The sequence below is a fragment of the Argopecten irradians genome, chromosome 1, assembly GCF_041381155.1.
Source record: "Argopecten irradians isolate NY chromosome 1, Ai_NY, whole genome shotgun sequence".
Taxonomy (NCBI): Eukaryota; Metazoa; Mollusca; class Bivalvia; order Pectinida; family Pectinidae; genus Argopecten; species Argopecten irradians.
The window spans coordinates 21,073,766-21,101,537 of NC_091134.1; the positions used below are offsets into that span (position 1 = coordinate 21,073,766).

Below are 27,772 nucleotides of genomic sequence, written 5' to 3' on the forward strand. Positions count from 1 at the left end.
GCAGGTTCCAATAAGATGTTTGTAATACTGTGCATGTGTTTAATACATAAAGGTTTAAAAATAATAAAGTAATTTTGATGGTCCCTAAAGGTTCATTATAACCATGTTTTACTATATTATATTTCTATATCAAAAAATCTAATTTCAAAATCAAATCTGAAATATTTGTTATATACGTGTAATAAACTACAAATATGTTAATATTACCGATATTACTTTCTATCACTCATTCTTGATTTGGACCTCAACAAATCTTCAGACAGATCAACTTTAATTCTACACTATTGAAATAAGTTGGTAGGACTGACTATAGGTAGTGGACATACTGAAGCAGTAAAGATGTCTCCAATCTTCTCGGTCTCGTCCCAGTTTTTGACACATTCTGCGAGCTCCAGTTGAAACATGAGATGATAGTTCAGGATCTCCTGTGTTTTGTTAAATACGTCCTTGACCTTTGATTCCTTTGCCTCTAGTCCATAGGAATACAGCAGTGGTCTCTTAAATATCTAAACACACAAACAGTCATATATTAATCATTAATGGTATATTCATCGATATAATTTTTTTGACCAGGAACAATGACGGTCTGTGACCAAAGTCCAGAATATATCCTCCATTACATTTTTCCTCGTCCATTTGAAATCAGGACAGGGTGGGATGGAACATACATGATTAATACTATACACCCCTTCTTCTCTATTGCAAGGCAGATTTTAAAAAGCCCTTAAGTCTAAACTTATAATCAAGATTTGGTTATATCTTTGTCAAGCAAGCATTGACAAAACAAAATTTGGCATCAAATGTGTTTAAGAGAGGAAAGGTGCACGCAGCCCAACAGGGTTCAAACCAGGGACCTCCGATCATACAGCTTCTGGTTAATGACTTTTGGGAGCAGGGCTTAACCATTATTTTGTGCTTAAAAAATTGTGATTTCTACAGAAATTCTTTTTGTTATTCTCACAATCAAATAACTTACCAAGTCAATCCTGCCCATAAGGGAAATAACTTTGACTTGCTTTGTGTGGTTTACATTGAGCACCCTATTGAGAGAATCTATGTAGGACTCCTCACTGTTATACTTACATTGACCAACCTGTCCAGAGAGAGAGACTTCTCACTGTTATACTTACATTGACCACCCTGTCCAGAGAGACTTCTCACTGTTATACTTACATTGACCACCCTGTCAGAGAGTCTATGTAGGACTTCTCACTGTTATACTTACATTGACCACCCTGTCCAGAGAGTCTATGTTGGACTCCTCACTGTTATACTTACATTGATCACCCTGTCCAGAGAGTCTATGTAGGACTCCCCACTGTTATACTTACATTGACCACCCTGTCCAGAGAGTCTATGTTGGACTCCTCACTGTTATACTTACATTGACCACCCTGTCCAGAGAGTCTATGTTGGACTCCTCACTGTTATACTTACATTGACCACCCTGTCCAGAGAGTCTATGTAGGACTTCTCACTGTTATACTTACATTGACCACCCTGTCCAGAGAGTCTATGTAGGACTCCTCACTGTTATACTTACATTGACCACCCTGTCCAGAGAATCTATGTAGGACTCCTCACTGTTATACTTACATTGACCACCCTGTCCAGAGAATCTATGTAGGACTCCTCACTGTTACACTTACATTGACCACCCTGTCCAGAGAGTCTATGTAGGACTCCTCACTGTTATACTTACATTGACCACCCATTGAGAGAATCTATGTAGGACTCCTCACTGTTATACTTACATTGACCACCCTGTCCAGAGAATCTATGTAGGACTCCTCACTGTTATACTTACATTGAGCACCCTGTCCAGAGTCTAGAGACTGTTATCTATTGTAGGACTTCTCACTGTTATACTTACATTGACCACCCTGTCCAGAGAATCTATGTAGGACTTCTCACTGTTATACTTACATTGACCACCCTGTCCAGAGAATCTATGTAGGACTCCTCACTGTTATACTTACATTGACCACCCTGTCCAGAGAATCTATGTAGGACTCCCCACTGTTATACTTACATTGACCACCCTGTCCAGAGAGACTTCTCACTGCTATACTTACATTGACACCACCCTGTCCAGAGAATCTATGTAGGACTCCTCACTGTTATACTTACATTGACCACCCTGTCCAGAGAATCTATGTAGGACTCCTCACTGTTTATACTTACATTGACCACCCTGTCCAGAGAATCTATGTAGGACTCCTCACTGTTATACTTACATTGACCACCCTGTCCAGAGAATCTATGTAGGACTCCTCACTGTTATACTTACATTGACCACCCTGTCCAGAGTCTATGTAGGACTCCTCACTGTTATACTTACATTGAGCACCCCTGTCCAGAGAATCTATGTAGGACTCCTCACTGTTATACTTACATTGACCACCCTGTCCAGAGAATCTATGTAGGACTTCTCACTGTTATACTTACATTGACCACCCTGTCCAGAGAATCTATGTAGGACTCCTCACTGTTATACTTACATTGACCACCCTGTCCAGAGAATCTATGTAGGACTTCTCACTGTTATACTTACATTGACCACCCTGTCCAGAGAATCTATGTAGGACTCCTCACTGTTATACTTACATTGACCACCCTGTCCAGAGAATCTATGTAGGACTTCTCACTGTTATACTTACATTGACCACCCTGTCCAGAGTCTATGTAGGACTTCCTCACTGTTATACTTACATTGACCACCCTGTCCAGAGAATCTATGTAGGACTCCTCACTGTTATACTTACATTGACCACCCTGTCCAGAGAATCTATGTAGGACTCCTCACTGTTATACTTACATTGAGCACCCTGTCCAGAGAATCTATGTAGGACTCCTCACTGTTATACTTACATTGACCACCCTGTCCAGAGAGACTTCTCACTGTTATACTTACATTGACCACCCTGTCCAGAGAGAGACTTCTCACTGCTATACTTACATTGACCACCCTGTCCAGAGAGTCTATGTAGGACTCCTCACTGTTATACTTACATTGACCACCCTGTCCAGAGAATCTATGTAGGACTCCTCACTGTTATACTTACATTGACCACCCTGTCCAGAGAATCTATGTAGGACTCCTCACTGTTATACTTACATTGACCACCCTGTCCAGAGAATCTATGTAGGACTCCTCACTGTTATACTTACATTGACCACCCATGTCCAGAGAATCTATGTAGGACTTCTCACTGTTATACTTACATTGACCACCCTGTCCAGAGAATCTATGTAGGACTCCTCACTGTTATACTTACATTGACCACCCTGTCCAGAGATCTATGTAGGACTCCTCACTGTTATACTTACATTGACCACCCTGTCCAGAGAATCTATGTAGGACTCCTCACTGTTATACTTACATTGACCACCCTGTCCAGAGAATCTATGTAGGACTCCTCACTGTTATACTTACATTGACCACCCTGTCCAGAGAATCTATGTAGGACTTCTCACTGTTATACTTACATTGACCACCCTGTCCAGAGAATCTATGTAGGACTCCTCACTGTTATACTTACATTGACCACCCTGTCCAGAGAGTCTATGTTGGACTCCTCACTGCTATACTTACATTGACCACCCTGTCCAGAGAGTCTATGTAGGACTTCTCACTGTTATACTTACATTGACCACCCTGTCCAGAGAATCTATGTTAGACTCCTCACTGTTATATACTTACATTGACCACCCTGTCCAGAGAATCTATGTAGGACTCCTCACTGTTATACTTACATTGACCACCCTGTCCAGAGAGACTTCACACTGCTATACTTACATTGACCACCCTGTCCAGAGAGTCTATGTTGGACTCCTCACTGTTATACTTACATTGACCACCCTGTCCAGAGAGTCTATGTTGGACTCCTCACTGTTATACTTACATTGACCACCCTGTCCAGAGAGTCTATGTAGGACTCCTCACTGTTATACTTACATTGACCACCCTGTCCAGAGAATCTATGTAGGACTCCCCACTGTTATACTTACATTGACCACCCTGTCCAGAGAGACTCCTCACTGTTATACTTACATTGACCACCCTGTCCAGAGAATCTATGTAGGACTCCTCACTGTTATACTTACATTGACCACCCTGTCCAGAGAGTCTATGTAGGACTCCTCACTGTTATACTTACATTGACCACCCTGTCCAGAGAATCTATGTAGGACTCCTCACTGTTATACTTACATTGACCACCCTGTCCAGAGAGACTTCTCACTGTTATACTTACATTGACCACCCTGTCCAGAGAGACTTCTCACTGTTATACTTACATTGACCACCCTGTCCAGAGAGACTTCTCACTGCTATACTTACATTGACCACCCTGTCCAGAGAGTCTATGTTGGACTCCTCACTGTTATACTTACATTGACCACCCTGTCCAGAGAATCTATGTAGGACTCCTCACTGTTATACTTACATTGACCACCCTGTCCAGAGAGACTTCTCACTGTTATACTTACATTGACCACCCTGTCCAGAGAGACTTCTCACTGTTATACTTACATTGACCACCCTGTCCAGAGAGACTTCTCACTGTTATACTTACATTGACCACCCTGTCCAGAGAGACTTCTCACTGTTATACTTACATTGACCACCCTGTCCAGAGAGTCTATGTAGGACTCCTCACTGTTATACTTACATTGACCACCCTGTCCAGAGAGTCTATGTAGGACTCCTCACTGTTATACTTACATTGACCACCCTGTCCAGAGAGTCTATGTAGGACTCCTCACTGTTATACTTACATTGACCACCCTGTCCAGAGAGTCTATGTAGGACTTCTCACTGTTATACTTACATTGACCACCCTGTCCAGAGAGTCTATGTAGGACTTCTCACTGTTGATGATACTCTCAATCACCTTTCGCTTCTTGTTCTGTAAAATATAAACCCAAATAGTTTTTGTTTTACAATGATCAAAGTAAAAATGTAAACATGCAATATCTATAGTGGGTATCTGTTAAATGACCTAGCTAACAACATTTTCTTTTACACTTAATAAAAAAAACTTGTGAATGCGATAAATACCTCATATCAATAGTCTAGTGATTACAATATCCCATTATTTTACCTGTAGCCTTCTGTCTCTGGGTGATGAGTATGTACATATTTGGGGCACAGTAACTGATCAGAAATTGTTTTTCTACATACTGTTACTGTTATCAATAAGTGAAGGTAAAATCCGAGTGGATTGTAGTCATGAAAACACTTCATAATACAGTACCTGTTTTTCCGTGAGATCTGCCGGAGGGGCAGGCATCTCCGGGGGAGGATGTCGTTTGGTGTCCAGTTTGACTGGTAGACACGGACTAGCCTCTTCTTGTGAAAACTTGTCAATTTTCTTGTTTATACTTTTGTTTATCTTCATACGCTCAAAAATTCCTTTCTGTTAAAAAAAAAAAATTGGGGTAAATGAAAAGGTTTCAATAATGAAAAATTTTAAGGATTCAAGACGGTTCCTTAAAATGTTGTGCATAATGTGTGACTAAAGAGAAATGCACACACAAAAATCAATTTAAAAAGAAATGATGTCTTCAACACAGGTATGAAGCATAATTTAAAGTCTTGTGTTTTATGCTTTTATGATGATTTGAGTACAACAAATTACTCTAGTTTGTGTGGGCAGGTGCACAAATATGTTTGTATGATAATTTGAAGAGGAATATGCCTGACAACTTTAAGTATGGTGAATAACTTACATTTTTGGGTGGAGGCTTTGGGAGGGGTTTATCAGGATAATCATCGACTTCAGCCAATTCTGCCTCCTCCTGGTCTGATATTGTGTCAAACTCGCTGTCAGTCGATCCACCATCGAGGGAAAGAGCATACTCATCATCATCTGAACAGCAATCAAAGATATTTACATGTACACTGTATTGACAAAATGCTCATCCACAAACATGTATGTCATGTCAGGTACTTCTCTACATGTATATTTAATGTGTTTAATGTTTTCAAATGTGGTGTAATTAACAGATAAACAATATTTACTTGAGATTAAACTCAGATATACGTAGAAATTTATCTTAAAACCCTGTAAAAAATTAGTTTTTCTAAAAAGGTTCGGTATCCTCAATAAATTGTATGAATTATTACTATTTCATTAGCTTTACAAGAATTACTTCTGTTATATTTCCTTATTCTTTGAAAACACAGAAAAATATTTTCCATACAACTACTGCATTGTTTACAGCCATAAATCTGTATAACTTTGAAATTATAAGTATAAAGTGGTAACACAATTTAAAACTTGACTTTAATTAGTCACATAACAAATTTGTAAAGTCATAAATCTACTAACAAATAGAGTGCAGGAAATTTTGTTTTAAAACTATGTTAAGAGATTATAAATAAGTTAAAGAATAATGATATCTCAGACAGCTAAAAGGAAATAATTATATAACTCAATCATTTCCCAATTATAACCAGCAACTCAATGGATATCTTGGTTTGTTTGTTTGATTAATTAACGTCCTATTAACAGCTATGGTCATGTAAGGATGGCCTCCCATGTATGCGGTGTGTTGCGTGTATGTTGTGCGAGGTGCATGTTTTTGGGAGACTGCGGTATATTCATGTTGTGTCTTCTTGTATAGTGGAACTGTTGCCCTTTTTATAGTGCTATAGCACTGAAGCATAATATCTTGGGAAAACCCCAAAGGGATATAAATTGGTACAGTTATTACACAACTAAAATACATGTAGATTAGTGAATGTTTTGGATTTTGCATCAAATGTTGATAAGAATTGTATAAACAACTGTAAGCTACCTGTATTTACTTCAGTTCAGACTTTAAGCTGCTCTGGTTATATATATAATAGATTTAAATAATTTAAATAATCAACAGCAATTTATATTCATGCCTCCAAATAGTGATGTATGCACCAATGAAATTAAGCTGGTGTACTTGGACCCACTGAAACTTATATCATATCTAGAAATATTGATCCAATCTTGTTAATCTCATATATGTAAAGGGTTTTAAATATATGGATTAAAATTGGCAGTTTAAGTATAGCGTACATGCAGACCAATGTCAAGGAGATACTAATAGACAGCACTTTTTGCACGTAAACAAGCCAGGGGCATTTCCCGTGCAGATTAAGGGGATGTAACTCATTAAAGGGGAGATAAGAAGGTAATGGGCTATAGTGCAAATGATTACTTTATTACATGGAATCAATGGGATATTCCTCATAAATTGCGATGACATGACTGAACTGGCAGATGTAGATCAGGAGCAAATAACTACTTGTAGTTAAAAGGGGAGATAAGTCTAAGCATGCAGCTTCCGTAGGATACATTTTGAGTGTTAGACTCAAGGACAGACAACTCAAGACTTACCTCCAGGATAATAGACATCTGTGTACAAAGTGCCGTCAGAAGATTCTGGGGGCCATCCCGGGACCCTTTGACTTGTTGCAGTCCCTACAACATAAGGTCAAAGGTCACATGATTTAGAAACTATATCAGCACATAGAAATACTGTAACTGAATTTATTTATTTGCTTTTTAAAAATTGATCTCAATTATAATTGGTTATTAATTCAAAATACTTTTTCAATCACTTGACGTTTTGAAAAGATTCAGATTACATTAATATAAGAAATTATTATCTATATGGGTAGTTTTGGCTAATATTTACTAGCACTACAGATCTATTCATTTTTATTGCTATTATCTTAATGGCTTTAAGTATAGTGCCTCTCAAATTTCTAATATATAAATGGTTATAGTAATATCAGGATATATATGTATTAGTGTATGATTAATTGCATTATAGTTACACAATGTCATGTAACTTAGTATGGTTTATAAGTAACTGTTGCATGAATACATTATGTTATATATTCATTAATCAATACATTAATGATTTAATTTGTACTTTTTGTCTGTAAGTTAATTCAGCTCTGTAGTTAAACCTGTTACATGTAATTAATATAAGTAAAAATCTATGAATAAAAATATCAATTAGCACCTAATAGATACACTATGTAATGAATTTAAAATAGCTTATTTGAGTACTGCATATACCGTTTTAAATTCTCAGGGTCTATATTAATATTTTTACGGTTATACAGAGCATATTCACTGATGTTAAAGTCTGTGGTTCACTTATACCTATAATTTTTTGTTCTTAGGTACGTTGTCAATGAATTTCTGAATATTTTGCTGGTTTTAAGCATTTACAGATTTCAGTGAAAGCATGAATATAGTAAAAATAAACCAGCCAAGAAATTTAACCACTATAAAGTATACAACAGAAACTGTTAATGAGTACATTATATCAAAATTGTTGGTATCAGAGGAATCAAGATTGACAATGAAAAACCAATTTTTAAAATTCTGTTTTCTTATTTCAATTAAATGTTTAAACTTCAAACACAAATTCTTTATTTACAATAATCTCACAATATAAAATATCAAACACAAACAACATCAACTGAAATCAGAGAAATACCAAAACGGTACAAAGAAATCACCAAAACAAGAAAGTATCATAGAAAAAATGTCTAAACATCAGCACTCATGTCTACATGATAAGAAAAAAATTAATTAACTTTTCCATATCTGTATATTGTAGAGTTATCTGCCCTTATTGTAGATAGGTATTGATTATAACGTCATGTGTTTGCGAGTGTAACATCATGCTTTTCAGAGAAAACAACGGAAGTTTCGCTCACAAAATGACATCATAATGGATACCTACCAGCAAGGGAGGTAACTCTGCAATATGCAAAGACAGAATATATAAACTAACACAGAGATTAAAACAGATTAATCTGAAACAGTGAAGTTGAAGATTATTTAATATACATGTAATGTTAATATACCGTACATACCGGTAGATAATATATAAAACATATACTGTATTATCACAGATGATTATGTATTTGTATTGTTATACAGAATAAAAGATCCCTTACAGTCAAGAAAACACCCATGCAAATTAGATTGCAATGTAGTTTATTTGGTAAAAGTAAAAAAAACATAACTTTCCTGGAAGAAGTCCAAGAATTCATAGATATAAACTAAATTTAGATTATACGTAAAAAATAAAAACCCTAAAAACATGAACTGACAAGGTGATAGAAACATGCATATTACAAAGAAGTCTTAGAAGAGAAATAATTACATGTACATGACTATACACATATATGATGTAGCGTTAAGACTAAAAATTGTTTGCCACAGAAAACAAATTTCTCTTATTACACTGCTCTAGAAACTGGATGAGTTTAAAATGCATTTTTAACCGGATGATGGCTGTGGAAGCCATTTTGGATTTTAAAACTAAACTTAAAAGTATGAACTTATTGTGCTTTTGGGGATAAATCCAGGCACGTTTCAGTTCAATCTGGCTGATGGAACATAGAAGAAGTTTAAAATAAGAAACTTTTAGACTACACACATGGCAAAAAGTGCATAGGGGACGAAGATGAACTCGAAGCATGGTCACTATAGACTAAATAGATAATCTTAACACTTTTGGTTAGATAACCTGAATGTCCTGAAATCAAGATTTTCCATCACAATCAACAACCAATCATTGTTTCTCTCAAAATTAATGGAGAATCTTTGAAGTAGTTACCATAGTTACCTCAGAACAGAATCCTACCAAATCAAGCCTTACCGTCTATACTACTACCCAGAAACACAGATCCTTCCATATACATTATAATCACACTGGATCTCTGACTGTGCATAATCCTGTCGTTTTTATTTCTATGTCAGAATATCAGTACACATGTGAGCTCATCGACAATACCTAATTATATTGCGTGTGTAAATATATATGTCAGGTAAAAATAACTGTTAAGGCTACACTGAAGATTTTACCTTGACAAACAACATTACAATGACTTCAGACATGTAATGTTATTAGAACAGTTCTTAATGCACCAGGTGCACATCATGTGGTTCATTCATATGACATCATCACAGTCAGGTAAAACCTAATTCATGTCACACCATACCATATCATTTTCCAACATTACATTGTGTATATCAGTGCTTTCATAAAAAATTTTTTTACATTTTGCTCTTCTGATATTCAGTAACATTTCATTATGAGCCAGGTTTAATGGTGGCAAAAAGTCAAATTACCAGGAGAAAAACCATCCACCTACAATCCATACATGGCAACTGCTCCACTTTGACACTGAACTCTTTTGCCACAGGAAGATGACTATCATTTACTAAGAGCACCTTTACAGTTGCCCACTGTGGACATTCAATCCCATTTTCATTACCAAACTCAACTTCTTTCATGAATTATATATGTTAATCCTGCATGGCACCCACTTCCAAAGTATAATTAAGTTATAATTCATTGGCTCATTAAGATAATGAGAATGAACAAGAAGTGTTTGTCCCTGTCTCTTTGCCCTGAAGAACAGGACGGTGTACAGGATACGATAGGACAGGACGGTGTACAGGGCATGATAGGACAGGACAGTGTACAGGACACGATAGGACAGGACGGTTTACAGGACATGATAGGACAGGACGGTGTACAGGACATGATAGGACAGGATCGTGTACAGGACACGATAGGACAGGACGGTGTACAGGACATGATAGGACAGGATGGTGTACAGGACACGATAGGACAGGACGGTGTACAGGACATGATAGGACAGGACGGTGTACAGGACATATCCCGGTAATAGGACAGGATGGTGTACAGGATACAATGGGACAGGACGGTGTACAGGACATGATAGGACAGGACGGTGTACAGGATACAATGGGACAGGACGGTGTACAGGATACAATGGGACAGGACGGTGTACAGGACATGATAGGACAGGACGGTGTACAGGACATGATAGGACAGGACGGTGTACAGGACATGATAGGACAGGACGGTGTACAGGACATGATAGGACAGGATGGTGTACAGGACATGATAGGACAGGACGGTGTACAGGACATGATAGGACAGGACGGTGTACAGGACATGATAGGACAGGACGGTGTACAGGACATGATAGGACAGGACGGTGTACAGGACATGATAGGACAGGACGGTGTACAGGACATGATAGACAGGAGTGTACAGGACATGATAGGACAGGAGGTGTACAGGACATGATAGGACAGGAGGTGTACAGGACATGATAGGACAGGAGTGAAGATAGGACGGTGTACAGGACATGATAGGACAGGACGTGTACAGGACAGAAGGACAGGGTACAGGACATGATAGGACAGGACGTGTACAGGCATGATGACAGAGTGTACAGGACATGATAGGACAGGACGGTGTACAGGACATGATAGGACAGGACGGTGTACAGGACATGATAGGACAGGACGTGTACAGGACTGAAGGACAGGATGTACAGGACAGATAGGACAGGACGGTGTACAGGACACGATGGACAGGATGTGTACAGGACACGATAGGACAGGATGGTGTACAGGACATGATAGGACAGGACGTGTACGATACAAGGACGGAGATAGACAGGACGGTGTACAGGACATGATAGGACAGGAGGTGTACAGGACATGATAGGACAGGATGGTGTACAGGACATGATAGGACAGGAGTGTACAGGACATGATAGGACAGGACGGTGTACAGGACTGATAGGACAGGACGTGTACAGGACATGATAGGACAGGACGTGTAAGGACATGATAGGACAGAGGTGTACAGGCATGATAGGACAGGACGTGTACAGGACATGATAGGACAGGACGTGTACAGGACATGATAGGACAGGACGGTGTACAGGACATGATAGGACAGGACGGTGTACAGGATATGATAGGACAGGACGGTGTACAGGACATGATAGGACAGGACGGTGTACAGGACATGATAGGACAGGACGGTGTACAGGACATGATAGGACAGGATCGGTGTACAGGACATGATAGGACAGGACGGTGTACAGGACATGATAGGACAGGACGGTGTACAGGACATGATAGGACAGGACAGTGTACAGGACATGATAGGACAGGATGGTGTACAGGACACGATAGGACAGGACGGTGTACAGGACATGATAGGACAGGATGGTTTACAGGCATGATAGGACAGGATGGTGTACAGGACATGATAGGACAGGATGGTGTACAGGACATGATAGGACAGGACGGTGTACAGGACATGATAGGACAGGACGGTGTACAGGACATGATAGGACAGGATGGTGTACAGGACATGATAGGACAGGATGGTGTACAGGACACGATAGGACAGGATGGTGTACAGGACATGATAGGACAGGATGGTGTACAGGACACGATAGGACAGGACGGTGTACAGGACACGATAGGACAGGACAGTGTACAGTTTCTCATCAGTTTTTTATCAGTCCAACATCATTGGGAAGCCAAAAAAGGCTTGTAGAGATGTATAGTGATATTTACAATAATGGTAAAATATTTAAAGTGATTGCTTAAAATCCTTAATAGTATGTCCTAGGTTTCAGGACACAATGGGACAGGACGGAGTACAGGACACAATGGGACAGGACGGTGTACAGGACACAATGGGACAGGATGGTGTTTAGGACACGATGGGACAGGACAGTGTACAGGAAACGATTGGATAGGCCAGTGTAGACATACAAGGTTACCCTATGGCTATATGTCTTTCCATTTCATGTTGAAGGAAACCGTAACTCCTCTACTGAATAGGTATCAAAATTATGACAGCAGATATAAACTTCCTCATTTATTATTTAAGAAGATTGCACAATAACCTAGTTTAAAACTTAATATACACAACTGTCTCTAGATCTATAGACACACCATCTCATTACAAGTTAAACCTTAACTTAGAGCTGAGACAAAACAAAACTCACCCATTCTAAGACTGGAGTGTACCATTAGTTTTATACCTGGACACACACACACACTACTGAAAATGCCCCGTCTAAAGTCACAATCGGTGTTCAAGTTCTATGAACTTCTTGTTGCTATAACTTCCCCTACAGACACTTCCTGTTGTCCGGGCTACACTATCTACATGTATTTTATACATAAGAGGTTTGATGAATGATAAGATTTCCCCCACACAATAGTTGAGATGCTCTCTATGTATGAGTATTTTGTTGAGTGTACACATATAACCACAGTGAATTATCTATCTGTCACCTTTTTTATCAAAGATGTCTATCCACTCACTCTCTATAAAGTGTGGTTAACTGTTTCACCAAAACATTTCTCTGACCTTTCTGCTTGACCACTTGAACCGTCCTGTGACTGCATGTAACCTTTGACCTCAAAACAAAGATTTCTTTTGGAAATTCTTATCATATATCTTTAATTTATTTTTCTTTTTTTAACTTTACAATTATATAAATATATTTCTATGACCTTGGGGACCTTCTGAGATGCAGAATACAATATTTGACTCTTTGAAATAAAGATAACTTAACAAATATTGATCAATTTGCATTAAACAGATACTGTTACGAAAACAACAATCTTTGCATGAACATTGCAATATGACCTTGTAACCAACATTGAATCAATTCTCTTAATCTTGTTTCTGATCTAACTCTTGATGTCTGCATGACCCATTTAAAATTTACATAAATTCTTGTAACATATGCTGACACTCATAACCTTCTTATGCATTGTTCGTATATGACCCTGACATTGTATGATATTTTTTTACCTTGACATTTGAAGTTTCTCTGACGTTCTTGGTATTATCAATATAAAATGAACCATAATAACTCATCTCTATGACCTTCTCCTCTGATTGAAGGCTTTTTGCTTTTATTTGCAGCATTACTACTTGGTAAATCAAATATTCCAATCAATAAAAGTGTAAAGGTAAATATTGTGGCACTTTATCAACTGTACGAGTCTTACCACACTTAAACCTGGAAGGTCTATAATGCTCCAACATATATATCATCACAATTTTCAGGAAGAAATTAACTCAATCAATTATTTATTGCAATTCCAAATGGTATAAACCATTTGTCTGCTTCCAGCGGTCAAATTTCCTTTACTTGTAGTTCATTGAGGAAATAGCAAAAATGATTGAAAAGGTAAAAAGAAATGTATTTCCTTTTCTTTGTATTCAACTACATTGGAGCAATTAATGATAAATTGATACAGTTATATATTTTGAACCTCTCTTATTCTCTTTAAGGAAGTATCATATACCAAATAAAAATATCTAGAGGAGCAATTTCCATGCATTTATCAATTACAACTGAAACATTTCAAAATAAGTATACTACTACAACAAAAGAATGAACACTACTCATGATTTCTAGAATACTATACACAAAACTTCAGATATTGTAACATAATCCGTTTAAAATTTAACACCTAATTATTAGAATTAATTTGCCTTCATGTACTAGATATATACCAATACTTAGTATTTTTACCTGCAACAGTACTTCCACTGACAATGCCTAGCATCCTCCACAACCAAACAGCCTGACTTCATTAATCATCTGTGTAGTACTACAGGTAGCATATGCATCAGGTAAGTCATTATTGGAAAAAATCAACCGACCGTGTGACAAGGGTTATCTCCCTTGTAACCAGAGCGATACAGATGTGTCAAAGTCTATAAATAAACTCTGAGTAATGGGTAATTCCCGGGTATTGTCAGTATCATCAACTCTGATTATGGATTTCAGATGTTTACTTGACAAGATGTCCATTGTGTCACCTGTCTATAATTATTTTCTATGCATATTTATCCTTTAATTTTCATTATTAAGGTCCTACCTGTCTAAGTAAGCTATTATTTCTTAGCTTTTCACCTGTCTACACTAACCTCCTATCCGTCTAGAATGATGCCTACATGTCCCCAATATTGTCCTACCTGTCAAACTTTAACCAGTGACTATTTTAGCCATAACTATAATGATATCCCACATTGAGCTTATTCTAATCAAAGCCAAAATTAACAAAAAAGAGAATCAGAACCTTAAAAAAAGACACTGTTGTATTCCAAAGTTCACATCTCACTTTAATGAACATTTAGATATTTGTCAAATATTTCTTTATGATTTCTGAAAACAATCTTGAAGCTAGTTATAAATAACAACATGTATTTCACATGAGCAAGATAATTGATATGATTCTGACAAATTCCCAGCCTAGTCATCGTGAGCCTCCTTTAAAAATTGCTTCTTACCAATAAAGGACTTCTGTTACTAGTAAAATTTGTAATGTCACTTTACAATGTACAATATGTATCACTATCAGTTCACCATTCCCTGTTGTTATACAGAGGAAAGATCCTGACTATCTAGAGTACAAGTAAGACAGTATGTTATTGTAGTGTATTTAGTGTCGCCTAAACACTTGATAAGATCATGACCAGATCAGGAACATGATAAGTTTTAGGTTACTATAAGGGAGACTGACCTACTGCCCTCATTCACTTACATTGTCATCATTGTGCTTAATGTTAAAACTGTATTTTAATGATCAAAATCATATAATCTTTTGATGTTCTTAAAGCTGACAATGCAAGTTAAAATTATCTTCAGAGATTTTTTTTTTAAATAACCTACTCGTTGTTCTCAATCGTTTATGACCACCATCAAAATGTTCAGGACAACCATTTTGATGTTCAAAACCACTTTCAAACGCTCAAAGCCATCATCAATTGCTCAAAGTGAATCGATAAATGCTCATTCAAATAATCCTAGCATTCCAATACATGTCCTAAGAAATATCCGTAAACAAAACTTCAATTCACCCTTCAAAACTATATGGGACATTTTTCAGCAATTACATGTTAAAACATCCTTCAAGTTGTCTTTAAAATCTTTTATCTATACAAAAATTCAACGCAAGTTTTAGAAGTCAACAAGAGGCCCATGGGCCTATCTCCACGTATGTCCTCGTATTTGATGCACTCAAATTAGTATAACGTAATTTACCGTACCTGACCCGAACGAGCGACAACTATCAAGGACACACACGTGTCGATGTACATGTACGTGTAAAACTTCGTGTATATTGAAGTGTTTTATTAGTTCGTATTGGACATATGTTGGGATATAGCTGACAACACATTCATCTATTACTTCAATGAAATATTGGCAGGTTAGTGCAATGTTTATTTTCAATTTGACATTGTTATTTCCAATATCGGGGCATGTGTATCTGAGACAAGACATGTTAAGAATGACACGTGTCAAGTGTCCCGTGCTTTATATAGGGGGTTGGCCAGTGAAGGTTACTAAGAAGAGCAAAAGAAAAATGGCTGCCACTTCCTTAGATACCACACTGTCATAACTAGGGGATGTCTCAGAAACAATATTTGAAAAAAATATTTCGTTAATAATTTTTTTTTAATTTCAAATGCATGTTTTTAACTTGCATTGTCAGCTTTAAGACAATCTCATTGGTAGAAAAAAATCTTCAGAGATTTAACCTATCTTCAGTTCTCAAAACCACCATCAAATGTTCAAAACCACCATCAAATGGTCAAAACCACCATCAAATGTTCAAAACCACTTTCAAATGCTCAAAGCCATCATCAAATGCTCAACTAATCCATAAATGCTCAAATAATCCTAAAATACATGTCCTAAGAAATATCTGTCATACTTCAATTCACCCTTCAATACCTAAAATCATCATAGAATACTTAAAACATCCTTCAACACTCAAAATCTTTCATATATACATGTATTCAAATCATTTTTAAAGTCCAAAACCATCCTTAAAACTTAAGATTTTCACTTGAACAAACTACAGAGCTCAAACACTCATATTCTAATTCAGAACTGTGTCATTGCCCTTATAATCTACATGTATTCCAAAAACTTTGGCTTCAACAAATAAATATTGACTTAAGTGTAGCAGCTGTTGGCTACCTCTTTGAACAAAAAATGTCTGCAGTATCGCATCAAAACTATCAAGAACTGTAGTTTTATATAGACTAAAGTCTAGACTGAATTCTATGGCCTTAATTTAAAGTCTATATTTATTTTGTTACAACATGCTAAATTTCTACTATACAGGTGCCAATTTTTGTTTTTGTTGATTATTTAAATGTCTGGAACCAACAGTCTAGCAGCTGTTATGTAGATGTTATCCCTGAAAACACTTTTCTATGTTATTTTCCATCACAGACTCGCGCTCCCCATGTAACAGCACCATGAGGATATGATTGTATACATGTATATCAGTATGCACAATTATGTAATGGAATTGCGATTTCACAAAGAGGCATTTGTGAATTGAAAATTAGACTGTATCATCTGATAGGTCTGTTACATACAACAGACAAGTCCATGCTGACAGTACGGGGTTTGTTGATTTGACACCAATTATAGATAGTCTACTGTTATACGTGATATTGTAACACATTTTTTCCTGATACTAAAATGTTTGTTACCGTGAATTATACACATTATCATCTGCTTAACAAGCAGTATCATTATAAATTCCACTCACGCTGCAAACCATGGCCAATCCACTTGTCACATGAAGTAGGCAAGTATAAAGATGGTCTCCCTGGCCTTGTCTTCCCCACCCCGCCAAATATCATGTCAACTCAATATGTTACACATATAAATATATATATATATAAGGCACAGGGAAAATGTGAATCATTTATGCAATGCAATATGTCCTATACAGTCAAACCTGCCTTATCAACCACCTCTGTATAAAGACCACCTACTTAATAAGACTAATTTTTTAAGTGTCGTAAATGGTCAGTTTCAACACAATTTGACTTGTGTATAAAGACCATTTGGCTATAAAAACCATTTTTTTTTGCCCCTTGAGTGGCCTTTATAGACAGGTTTGGCTGTTTTTACTAATGGTTCTCTTACAATCTATTTTCTGGATATGTAATGATCCAAATCTGAGTTAATGTAAAAACTTTTTGCATATTTACTGCATTAATCATTAATGACTGCTTGCCAAATTTAAACTATCTATAAGTATTTAATTATCGAATAATTCTATCAATTTACTTCTTTTGTAAAGATTAATTAGCCAAATGAGAATTGCTACTATTTTCTAAGTACAATAATATGAAATTACATCAATTGTGTCACTGTAAGTTTTAGGAGCATACACAGTGAGTTCAGCAATTAGCACAACCACCATTACAGCTTGAATATATGCATATATATTATGAAAGAAAAGTGATAAATCTAGCACACTCAGGGATCCAGATTTGGCCAAAGCACAAACACAATCAGCATATAGTGAAGTGCCACTACAACAACAAAAGTACAGTGATGTGTACGACTTTCAAACAAACAAGAAGAAATATTTACAAAAACAAAAAACAAAATTTCAAAATAATGTGAATAAAATTGTGTCTATGAAATGTATATATACACGTATTTGTATACTACCCACTACAAGCTAGGGAAGAAATAGCATGTGTTCATCTATATCAATGCAGACTCAACGAAAAATTAATTAAATAAAGAAGACACTGCCATTCCTGAATAATACTTTGTCTCATCCAAAATCTGTGACAACTAACAGTGAGTTGGTTAGTTGTTAGTTGATTTTTGGTTAAGACTAGAGAATGCTGTGTATACACTACAGCAGTAAAGCACTACAGCTAAGTACACCCAGGGTGCGTGGCGACAGAAACACAGGGTGCACCAGGTTACATAGAGTTACCTCTCTTTTGTGTGTCCCCCTTGTTACCTCCTCTCTGGGACTTCCCTCCCGACAACTGCCGCTTTTTAATCTTTGGTTTGACGGAGGATTTCACTAGTTGTGGCAACATGTCAACTATAGAGATCTCCTCATAAACACCACTGCTCCGTAAAGACTTCTTCCCTGGTAGGCTTTCCTTACGGCGTAAAGGTTTGGGTGCCACTTCAGGACATACAGGACATGTTGTGGGCTCTCTCACCTTTTCCTCCGTACCTACATTGTTTTCATTGTCTATAATTGGGCCAGCTAAATCGTAGATAAACTTATCATCCTTTTTGTAATCTGCTTCAGTCAAAAGCTTAACAGGCTCTGCTTGTGGTGCCTCTGTCTGATTCTCCTCTACCGCATGTGGTGCCTTTGTCTGATTCTCATCTACCGCATGTGGTGCCTTTGTCTGATTCTCCTCTACTACATGTGGTGCCTTTGTCTGATTCTCCTCTACCGCATGTGGTGCCTTTGTCTGATTCTCCTCTACCAAATGTGGTGCCTCGGTCTGATTCTCCTCTACCACAGGTGGTGCCTCTGTCTGATTTTCTGCTACTATATGTGGTGCCTTTGTTTTTTCCTCCTGTATACATGCTGGTTTGTTTCTATCACCGACACACTGAGGAACATCATCCACTGTACATTTGTCACCATTATCTTGTAATAAATAATTTGACTCCACCCCCTGTTCACTCACCGCTTGATCACTTATATCATTGTCTCCACAAACAGCCTCGTAAAAGTTATCATCTTGTACTCCAATATCCTCCTCTACGATCTTAAGTTCAGGAAGTGGAGATTCAGGTTCCTCATCAACGGATGACCGGGTTACATTTTTGGCCAATTCATACACAGGAAAGTCTGAGTGCACCACAGGATTGAACACAGGCCCATCGTCCTGTGTCTCATTGACAAGCAGTTCCGCTTGACCGATAGATGGATTTTTGTCACCATCATTTGACATTGGTGGCGGTTCCCACATGTCAGCCACCGGTTTAGATATATCATACAGCGAAACAGGGGCCTTAACCACATCATACACTGGAGGGGCTGTCCCACCTAAAGATCTGTTACTAATAAAATCCATACCTGTATCTCCATTTTGACCTTGACCCTGGACTGTGGAAAATGCGTCCACGTAAAGATCTGTGTCATCATCCGAGGAATCCAGCTTTGGTCTTATCTCCTACAATATTGAATGTACATGTGATTATTGATATTTAGATAGATTATTTACTATTTACACTTAGGACTAATTGGAAGATGAAAGGTAAACAAGCTGATTATAATTATAGTATAATATCATTAATTTTTACAGCTTATTTTAAAACCTTGGTAATCAGTTTATAGTTAAAACATTCTAATACCTTAAACTTTTAACACAGTTCTAGTCCTTCCGACTTCTGGATTCTGCTATGTAGAGCTAAAACCTGATATGGAAAAGTCCACAAGTCCTAGATAGCTTAAATACAGCTGAATGTATACATAGCAACAGAATCTGTACTCTTTTATCTGATTTCTATACATTGACAGTGAGAATAAAACTCAGCATCAGTACAAACTACCAGAGTGTATAACATCATTGGAGGTGACCTGGGGTTAGTTACTAAATGTAGCCCTCCAACATCTGGACTTACAGCTCTGTCAATTACACAGAAAGCTTACAATTAACTTGTACAAAACAGTATGGGAACCTGTCTCATTGTATACAAAAGCTTTCAGTAGGCAAATAGAAACAAGAAACGCTTCCTATGGTTTTTATGCATGTATGAAACACATTTTTTTCTAAAATGTATTTTTAAAGCTGATGCATTATGATATTTAATTATGGTAAAATATATAATGCACCAATCCAATTGAAAGTCATGTGTCTCAAGTGATACCACCAGACAACTTCACATGTAAGTATTGATATCAATTTGCAAGGACACCAAAAGTCAAGGTCATATGAGGACAGGTATTTTAAAGGACAAATATTCAAGGTCATATATAAAGATTACACTGTTCTTGGATAGATGTCAAATGACAATGTCAAATAGGAAGAATCTTATATAAAGTGACATTAAAAGGATCATATTAATGTGTTTGAGACTCAATGTCAATTTGGATAACGTACTTAACACACTATCAGGGTTCCTATAGAAACCCTGAATAACTAGAATTGCATATGGACTGATGTCTATGGAAAATGCAATCAGGGCCATTCAAGGACATGGTATATAGCAGAGTACCAATTGTTGTAATTACATGAGAAAAGTTTACTATAGGTAAGACACAACAACAAGGGAAGACACTATACAAAGTGACAATTATGATAATACATGTACATCTATATGAGGACACAAACAGCCTATACCTAGGTCATATAAGGATTGGTATCTCAGTGGTAAAGAATATGACCTATATAATTATCAAAACATCCAGCAAAATAAACTTTTATAACTTTTACCTGTAATCAGATCCCATCATCTCACCTGTATGTACGTATCATAAGCTGAATATCTATGTACAGTATACACACTTCACTGAACAGAATCAGAATATCCTACATATCTATAAATGAAATTAAGTTTGGTGATAGCCTTAGTTTTAATAGCTGGAGTCTATAATTTTCTTCTTTGTGGTGGTAAATATCCACATGTAGAATGTATAGACAACAACAGTGTCTGGTATATATCTCCCATCAACTTTGATGGTTGGGACAATGCCAGAGAAACACTAACCTGGCATACTTTATTATAAAATAACAGTGTCAAGTCCAAAATTCAAGGATTTTTAATTAATACACCATCAAAACAGCTGATCTGGAGACAGCCTTGCTATGAATGTTGCAAACCTTTCCAACTTCCTCTTGTGCTTTTATTGCTTATTGCATGAAATACACATCACCCTAGCTATGAGTTAAGAAAATGATGCACAAAATTTGTGATTTTGATACGAATACTACAGCAAGGTAGTGATGCTGTTAATTTGGAAACAATTTTAAAAGTGAAATATGAAATAAGTCTTCAGATATAGTCATTTTCTTGTTGATTGTCTCTCATGGTCAGCGATTCAGATATTTTGTAGAACAGGACCTTGGTATTTATCCTGATTATAAGTATTCAAAATTGGAGCCAACCCTGTAAATAATCTTTTCACATTGAGCACCTAGAGGAAGTTAAGTCATAGTTTTAAACAATAACAGTATAATAACCAGGATTGTGACTTTCAAAGTCTGCTGTAATACGATCTGAATATAGTGATAGAAAGTTTATTAATGGTGCTGGCTGAAAATCTTGTTGAAAAAAATTCCAAAAAGTGCCAAATCCTATGTCCTTGGCAGAGTGTGTTCACAAAATCTGATATTCTATATATAAGGGAGTATTTTTAAATGAGCGACAACGGAATAATCACAGGCATCTGCTTCTGGTTTTAGAAAAAAAGTTTTGGTCATAGGGGTAGGTTATTATATTTTCTTTTCCAAATCTAGAAGCAGACGCCTGTGCTTGGATACACTTGGCATTTCTATTAATATTGCATCAGTTTTTCTTCTTCAATATATCACAGTGGGAGACTTGGCAATGCTGATCAACAGAAACAGAAACTTTACCAATAGATGTTTCAAATCATCAACAGCATCATATAAATAGTGCCAAAGTATTTAGTGTTACTCAAACAGTAATTCATAATGTTATATTAAAGTTCAACATCTTATCACTATCTACCTAAAATTGTTGTTTAAGAGCTGAGTAGTGTCAGGTAGTGGTGTTATTACCTTGAAAATGAGTAATAATTGTTTTGTTTTTCAAAATTGTGTAATTGAAGATCCGTTATTGACATCTTCCCAGATGATATATACAGGTCAAAATGTCATGACTTTGCCATGGTACATTACCATACAGAGTGTTTTAAATATATAACGCCCTGGGGAATTATTACATGATACAAAATTATAACCACCATCTCCTTGACCTTATTTCAAAATGACCACTTTGTGTTGACCAGCAGCTGACCTAAAAACTTAAGTTCATCCTTCACAGGAGTCACTAGGGACACTGGTCAGTTTCCTGTACTCAAATTCTACTATTGTTAATCTCTGCAACTAGTAACATACCTTTTCCTAGGTTCTCAAAATTTATATTGTATTTCAACCATTAGTAAGGTCCCTTGACAATATAGAAAATGGTTTCGGCACATTGGAGATAATCAATATGGCTCTAAAGTCCCATGAATATTATCAGAATTGGCTACAGATATCAGCAAATACCAACATTTAATAAACCATAGTTAAGATATGTTGTAATACAGAACTAACTAAAAATCTCTATAATGTGTATACATCCCTCAGTTGTTCCATCTTTACATGCACCCTTATGATAACCATTCATACAATAAAGTCTTGCCCATTTTAGCTCTGTTGTTACTGTAGCATCCTCAATACTCCATGGGTTACTTTTATCCATCCTTTGACTATCTACCTTAATAGTAAAATTGAAGGCAGATCAATAGAAAAAACTAACCAATCACAAGCCTGCTGAGACTTCCTGAAGATTACAGAGAGTGATGCCCAACTTCAAAGCCATAGAGTTAACATCAGTGTAACTTTATTCGATTCTGTTGATGTACATGTACCGTACATCAAATGACCAAATTCCCAGTGTTTTCTGTTGCCTTCTATTTTGCTATGACATATTCGGAATTCCAGGGGTTGATATAGTGACAGTGAAAGTAACCCCTGAAGTATCAAGGATGTTACCATAGTTAATGTAGTTCTGCTAATTAAAGCCAAATTGTTAATAAAGGTAATCTACTATATTATCCAAACTCTCATGAGTGCAGGTCTCATCCAATATTCTAAGACATAAAAATTCATGAAAGTAAGAAAGTGATGTCATTCTGAAATATCAAGCCATCTTAAGTTATCAAAGCATTCAAATTATCTTCAAAAACACAGGTTCTGTATATTATATAGAAATATATATATATATAGAATTAATGAAAAGCACACATCATTACCATGATTAACTATACATGACTGTATATAGTAGTACAAATATGTACAGCCAAGAGACACAGACAAACATAGTGTGGTATATATGTAGTACGTCATTACAATGATCACTTCCTGCTTTACACCTGTATCTGTAGAGTATATAACACTGATGTAATCTGAGAGGTGCATTATCAGCTAATGTTTACATACATAGAGAGTTAAAAAATCAGAAATGAAAAGGGGTCATCACTTTCAAAGTTAGGTATGTTAAAGCTTACAGAACTTTTTGTGTGAATACCTGCATTAACAATATTCCAAAAAATGAATGTATAATACTAAAATATTGAATCGAATTTAACACCTAGACTTCTGTTTTTGAGAAAAAAATTGTTGAGTTTTGAGAAAAAAATTGTTGGGTAATGTATATATATAACAAAATATTCAAAATAGTTTCTGTAATTATTCTATAGGCAGTCAAATACATCTGTCACTAATCAACTAATGTGTATTATTTCTTCATGGTTGAACAAGCTCATTAAGTCTAAATGCTGCCATGCACAATATACATATACCCTTTGTAAAATTTCACTAATAAATTGACCAACTGTCAAAATTTGATGAATAATCCATACATATCTCATTATGCTGATTGCATAAAGATATTTTCACCAGTAGGTACAAAAGAACTTCAATATCTAGCATTGTATGATACCAGGTGATGGAGCTAAATTATACAAAAAAAACTTACATTACTGATAACAGTGCTTGAAATGTTTGACATGGCCACTGGAGACTGATGATTAATTAGTTATAGATAAATGTGTTACAGTACTGTACAGAGGGATATATATTTTACTACAGGTGTGATAAAGACTAGTCAGTATTTATCGGATTCCTTGATTCAGAACTATTTTTCATTTGTTCTAAGACACCTGTGTACATTACCTCATTAGGAACAGATGCATAAACAGCCTCCGAATCTCCATGCTTGCCACCTGGTGGCCATTCCTGGTTAGCTGCCATAATTATCTCTCTCTGTAATGAGAAAAAAGATTACAGTAGGAAATTGGTGTTTATATGAAGAGTGCATTACAATTATAATGCTAAACTGAAGATAAAGTTGTTTGCAAGATATGTACTTTGGTACTACATTGTATAAAGAGATCTGATAATTCATTATTAGACAGCCTCTTCCAAGAGTACAAAATTTCGATAAATGATTTGTGTTTATGTTTTGAAATTGGTGTCCCTGTGAAAGAATATTAAGAGTTATTCTTAAAGGTCAACTTTAGAGCGTTGTCTCACTGAAGTGTAAAAGGAGCGGGTCGGTGTGACTTGTAAATAGTGTTAAATACGGTCTCTGTCACTCAGCTGACGGAGCATGCTTCTTTGGCTCAGTCAGTAGAGCCGTAGATTTCCACGCCGGAGAACTGGGTTCGATTCCTGGTCGGGGCACTCGACAGGAATATGTATTTTCCCTGTTCTTCTACATTGGCGCCCAACTAAATAACCCATGGTAGGTGGTTAAAGTGTCTCGGGTTGAGATTAAGGAAATCTCAAGAAAAAAAGGGGGAGTAGTGTAAAAGGAGCGGGTCAGTGTGACTTGTAAATAGTGTTAAATACGGTCTCTGTCACTCAGCTGACGGAGCATGCTTCTTTGGCTCAGTCGGTAGAGCCGTAGATTTCCACGCCGGAGACCCGGGTTCGATTCCTGGTCGGGGCACTCGACAGGAATGTGTATTTTCCCTGTTCTTCTACAGAAGCATATTACTAATATACTAAGCATTTTATATGATATCATCTTTCCATCAGCTGCTGGACCTATCCGGCTTTCATCAGGGCATTTAGGTACAAATATTCCTACATTCATTTAACTACCAGGTAATATGATTTCCTTAATATCTCTTAAATTTCTAAAACTTGAAACACAACTTTTTTGTGTGTACCTTTTTACTTGCAGTTGCAGTAGAACTTTTAGACTGTACATGAAACACATCACTGACCCCCTCTCACTATATAGTGGCATGCCCATATAAAGCTTAATATAATAAATTTTCGCTCATAAAGGTCATGATCATGATCAAGGGTCTTTGGTTTTTCTCCAGAGGTTCTTTAAAATCCAAAACTCTTACATATTATAAATTATGTATTTATAATTAAAGATGTTATAGTTCAGCTGTTTATCTATGTCCAAGGACGTATATGAGAAGGATAAGTCACACTGGGTTTTGGGGAAGTCCAAGGCAGGCGCTTTTGTGTTTGTGCACTGACCGTGACGTTGGGCAACGACTGATTTTCCTTTGATATCCGCCGGCGCAGCCTTTGATGTAGCTTGCGGGTGCGAGGGTTACCGTCTTACTTTCTGAAGCGGTGCTGTCATTTCATGAGCTGTCAATTTTTTTTAACGAAAATTTAAGACATATCCCCTAAATATTCCGTCTTTAAAGCAAGTTATAAACGTCGTGAAATTTAATAAACTTTACAATGGTGTTTCGTTTGACTTGATAAGACAAGTATTTGTTGAGAAAAACGGTTTTTATTCCCGGTTCATAGGCGTCTCGCGTGGTGTTTAGTAATGTAAAGAGACAGACACGAATCCTTCTCACTTATAAATCCTTGTCTATGTCTAAGCATAAAAATACAGTAAATTCAATGGAAATCATAACACAAACAATCCACAATATTACACGATTTTTATAATATCAATGTTACAGTGTAGAACATCAGGCATATATCCAGAGTACCATAGGCCTATATTATAATTTTATATACTTTTTTTTTTTTTATTTCAGTTCGTCTAGAAACATAATTAGTGTTGCAATCATTTAGAGATCATACTCAACATGTATATTACAGTAATATTTATTTTCCAATGCATAACAACAGTAGACTGTCTACAACCTATCCACAAATGTGCATAACCGTATAAATTCCACCTGTGCAGTTCGTCATGAGCTTAAGGTGTCTGGTGAATCGATGTGCTGGAATTCGGTCTACGGGAGCGGACTGAAGTCTGCTTCCAAAATCAATATATAACTCGTAGATTCAATCCTATTTTATAAAGAACTCATGAGTTTGTTCATTTTCAAGCAACAAATGCCTACTTACCAACCATTACCGTCACAGACCGTCTGTAAATTTAACTCCATCTTGTCATAGCTGACCCGATATGACACGGAAGTACCGAAGGCGTCACGTGTAGTTGTTGTTGACGTTCTCCAAAGGCCAGATAGTACGGCGTCTCTGATTGGATAAGTCAAATTTGGAGATGTCGCGATGGCGCGAAATTTGAATGTGGTAGCACTAATTAATTTAGAGCAGGTGCCCTTTCCTTAGATTGCAGAAACACGAACCCATATAAATATAATCGAAGGAGGGAGATTTAGAGATCAGAAACGTCATTTAATTGACACGGAATTTAATTTGTTCATCATGTACCGCCCGATATCCACGTGGCAGCTATAGATCTATGTTATAGAAAATTGCTCGCAAAACTGAGAATAAGCAACCACAGTTTAGAAATTGAGGCGGGTAGGGTAAAAAAGATTCCCTGTCCTCAGCGGTTATGCAAATTTTGTAACATTTTTAAGTGTTTCGTTAGCTCTACAATGAGAACACTTTTTAAAAGACATAGAGATGTAATTTCAAAACCATCATCTAACAGATTTTAAAAAATTGACAGACTCTTGTCTTCTAATAATCTACAACTTCTACAGGATTTAGCCCTCTTTATTGAAAAGTCCTTTAATCTGTCTGAGGAAAGCTGACTTGTCTACGTTGTTGTTTTAATCTACTGTGTGTTATGTACATGTTTATCTATTGATCCTTTTGTCATCCTCGATACTCCAGGGGTTCTGATCACTTACGATCTCTAGTGAGTGGTCTAAATTAAAATCGATAAAACTCGTCCTCTACATTGTACTATACATGTATCTAGATCAAATCCATATGTTCACTATTCTGACGTTTAGTGATATATATTTTTATATACGGATCAAAGAAGTAATACCAACTGGATATTCAGATAACACGAGAAGTTTATATATATATTTCTCCGGGCATCTTGATCTTCTTCAAATTTTAATCCGGCACGTCCTAAATAGCCGTTGAGAGAGCAAAACAAACAAAC

The 27,772-nt window shown here is 36.6% G+C and overlaps 1 protein-coding gene across 2 annotated transcripts in view; it reads right to left on the minus strand.

Annotated features, from left to right (window-relative positions):
• Positions 1-26,856, minus strand: part of LOC138320501 (rho guanine nucleotide exchange factor 10-like) — a 45,154-nt gene extending 18,298 nt beyond the window's left edge. For both annotated transcript variants that reach the window (XM_069263504.1, XM_069263494.1), the window contains exons 1-8: positions 26,752-26,856; positions 24,589-24,678; positions 18,645-19,854; positions 7,380-7,463; positions 5,734-5,873; positions 5,259-5,420; positions 4,833-4,910; positions 327-506 (exon numbers count right to left, since the gene is read on the minus strand). In XM_069263504.1, the coding sequence (XP_069119605.1) occupies positions 327-506; positions 4,833-4,910; positions 5,259-5,420; positions 5,734-5,873; positions 7,380-7,463; positions 18,645-19,854; positions 24,589-24,666 (1,932 nt within the window). In that variant the 5' untranslated portion in view covers positions 24,667-24,678; positions 26,752-26,856. The remainder of the gene's footprint in view (positions 1-326; positions 507-4,832; positions 4,911-5,258; positions 5,421-5,733; positions 5,874-7,379; positions 7,464-18,644; positions 19,855-24,588; positions 24,679-26,751) is intronic.
• Positions 26,857-27,772: the final 916 nt, after the last annotated feature.